Genomic DNA, 3,144 nt, shown 5'->3' on the forward strand with positions numbered 1-3,144 from the left:
TTTCAATCCATTTCTCTCTCTCTCTCTCCATACAAAGAAAAAAAAAATTCAAAATCTAGAATCCAATATTCCCTTTCTTCCTCTGCATATTTTCAGCCAAAACTTCCACATATTTTCCCGGTAATTACACCTCCAATTCCCTATAACTGAACTCGTTTCTCACACGCCAAAGTCTTTCTTTATTTATTTTCTCACTCTCACACCTTTTGACTATAAATAACAAATGCAGGTTCTCTCCAAGCCTTACCTCAACACAATGACGAACCAAAAATTGGTCATTCCGGACGCGAAATCGGGCATTCCGATGGCCTTTCCCATCGCAATGCCCGACTCGGCCCTCTTCCCCCTCAACGGGAACCGCCTCCCGCTGAAGAAGCTCCTCAAGAAGCTCGCCCCCAACGCGAACGGAGCTCGGATCAACGCCCTGCTCGACTCGATGAGGGCCTCCTCCCCCACGAGGCGGCCCTCGGACACCGAGGACCACGCCTCTTGGAATGTAAGTCTTTTCCCTTTTTGATTAAAATATAAAAAAAAATTGTCTGTCAGGACAGCAGTCAGATAGTCTGGTCAGTCAGACTGCTGTCCTGACCTGACAGTGTTATTACAATAGTGGCTGACGCACACGTGCGTGCAGCTCCACCACCCGTCGGCTCTGACTATGTTCGACGAGATCGAGGCCGCCGCCACGGGCAAGCAAATAGTGGTTTTCTTGGACTACGACGGGACCCTCTCGCCGATCGTCGAGGATCCCGACCGCGCCTTCATCACCAGTGAGGTTTGTCGCCTTCGCCTTCGCCGTCGCCGATAAAATTTAAAAGAAATTTAACTAAATATGTATTTTTTTCCCCTATGATTAGATGAGAGAAGCTGTGAGAGATGTTGCAAAATTGTTCCCTTCCGCCATTGTTAGTGGGAGGTGCAGAGCTAAGGTACATTTTAATTATAACTTAATTTATTTCAATAAATTGGTAAATTAATGTGGATCATTATACATTCTTGAAAGCTTGATTTTAATTAATTTTGGATTTTGAAGGTGTATGATTTCGTACAATTGACGGAGCTTTACTACGCCGGCAGCCATGGAATGGACATTAAAGGGCCATCAAAAGGGCATAAATCACAAAAAAGAGTGAGTACAAAATTAAATTGTTTTCTTAAAAATTGTCACAAAAATTTAATTTTCTTGCAAATTTTTCTCATGTTAAATGTGTGTAATGTTCAGGGAAATCAAACTGTCCTCTGCCAACCTGCAAGGGCATTTCTGCCTATAATTGATGAGGTAAATTTAACCAAATTAATAATTTTTTTAATTACATGTTTATTGATAATTTGAATTGGTCTGAAAATTTGTTGCTTACTTATTTTTCAGGTGTACAAAGCTTTGATAGAGCAAGTGAAGCACATTCCTGGAGCAAAAGTCGAGAACAACAGATTTTGTCTCTCCGTTCACTACCGTTGTGTGGAGGAAAAGGTACGAAAACCCGACCATGAACTATTTAATTTGTCTGTTTCTAGTAATACGATGGGCTCATCTTGGAAAGTACTTTTGACAGAAATGGATCGAGTTGGCCGATCAAGTGAAGTTGGTGATCAAGGACTACTCGCAGCTCAGGGTGACTCACGGTAGAAAAGTGTTTGAGATTCGCCCGACTATCAAGTGGGACAAGGGGAACGCGGTCGAGTTCTTGTTGGAGTCATTGGGGTTCGATGAGTCCAGTGATGTGTTTCCCATGTATATAGGCGATGATAGAACCGACGAAGATGCTTTTAGAGTAAGTTGTAATTTCTCATGTATAATAGTGTTTTTATTTTGTTTTTTTGTGTTTGGGTGATTTTTTCATGATTGATAAGATATATGATTGAATCTCGGGTTTTTAGGTTTTGCGAGAGAGGGGTCAAGGACTAGGAATCCTAGTATCGAAAGGTCCAAAAGAAACAAATGCTTCCTACACTTTGCAAGAACCCATGGAGGTAAATATAAATCAAATACGTATATATAAATTTTTGTGATAAAATTTATTTTAATTAATAGTTTTGAAGTGATTAATTAACATGAAATTTATGATTTAATTGACAGGTTATGCACTTCCTAAGACGATTGGTGGAGTGGAAGAAGGTGTCTTTGTTTAGGCATTAGTAATTGTAGAGAAAGAATTGTAGAGATATTACCTATCCTATATGTTTTATGAGGGATAGGGTTGAATTTCTGTAATTGTTCTTTTTTTCATTTTTTGGTAATTTTTTCAATTGTAAATTAATCCCCAAGGGGTTATTATTATGCATTTTTAGAAATTTTCAAGTAATTTTGCACATTCTCGGATGACAGTGTTCCACAAATTTTGTATTACATCATACAACTATACTATACCCATACTAACAACAAATTTATAAATTGAAAAATAATTAGAAAAATTAAGTATTGTTAATAAATAGTAGTAGTATTATAATTTTATTTACTAAAGATAAAAAAATGCTCTAGGAAATCCATATGTGGGGCATCAGATTTGGTGCTGAACCTCAAATGGAAAATTCTGACAAAACTTGGAAACTGTACAAAATATTGCAATAAATTTGAGACCAACTGCTTATGTTTCTAAATCTAATAGGTTCAACAAGATCTGTATAATCTGTAATTATTGATTCTATATTATGTTTAATCACTTTCACCCCTCTTCTTTATTGGTCTTATAACATCGAAAATTGCAAACAAGAATTAAAATAAGCAATACAGAGAGGTGTTTTGGTAGGTCAAGATTAAAGGGTTAAAGTCAAAATCGTTAGAACTGTTTTAAATATTTCAAAATCCCTATTTGTATACTACAAAGAAATTGTAGTATAGTTATTTGCCTTTCTATAATAATTCAGAGTAAATAATCACCAATATCATAAACTTCGATCAAGTTCTAATTTCAACTCTTGACTTTAGAAAATTAATTATATATTTGGATTTGCAATCATCGTTTATTCTTATGAAAATTGCCGTTGATTGATTGGAAAACATCAATAAAATATTACATATAAGTATTCAGATTTTTTTGTCATTGGATGATTATGAACAAGTCCTAAAGTTCATAGGCTTTCGATTAATTCTTAAATTTGCGAGACAAATCAATATTAAACAAACTTCATAATTTTCCAAATAAT

The 3,144-nt window shown here is 36.0% G+C and overlaps 1 protein-coding gene across 2 annotated transcripts; it reads left to right on the forward strand.

Moving 5' to 3' along the window:
- On the forward strand, positions 1-2,312 carry LOC125206822 (putative trehalose-phosphate phosphatase J). 2 transcript variants are annotated; one of them, XM_048106052.2, is made up of 10 exons: positions 1-120; positions 230-496; positions 635-775; positions 858-929; positions 1,034-1,129; positions 1,223-1,279; positions 1,370-1,471; positions 1,554-1,772; positions 1,879-1,971; positions 2,078-2,312. In XM_048106052.2, exons 2-10 carry the CDS (start codon positions 257-259, stop codon positions 2,135-2,137), a joined length of 1,080 nt encoding a protein of 359 aa, XP_047962009.1. In that variant the 5' UTR covers positions 1-120; positions 230-256; the 3' UTR covers positions 2,138-2,312. The 2 variants fall into 2 exon arrangements, with proteins under 2 accessions (XP_047962009.1, XP_047962005.1); XM_048106048.2 differs by having other exon boundaries at positions 1,034-1,279.
- Positions 2,313-3,144: the final 832 nt, after the last annotated feature.

Source organism: Salvia hispanica, chromosome 2 (assembly GCF_029641045.1).
Source record: "Salvia hispanica isolate PSC_SH4W2 chromosome 2, Shi_PSC_v1, whole genome shotgun sequence".
Classification (NCBI taxonomy): Eukaryota; Viridiplantae; Streptophyta; class Magnoliopsida; order Lamiales; family Lamiaceae; genus Salvia; species Salvia hispanica.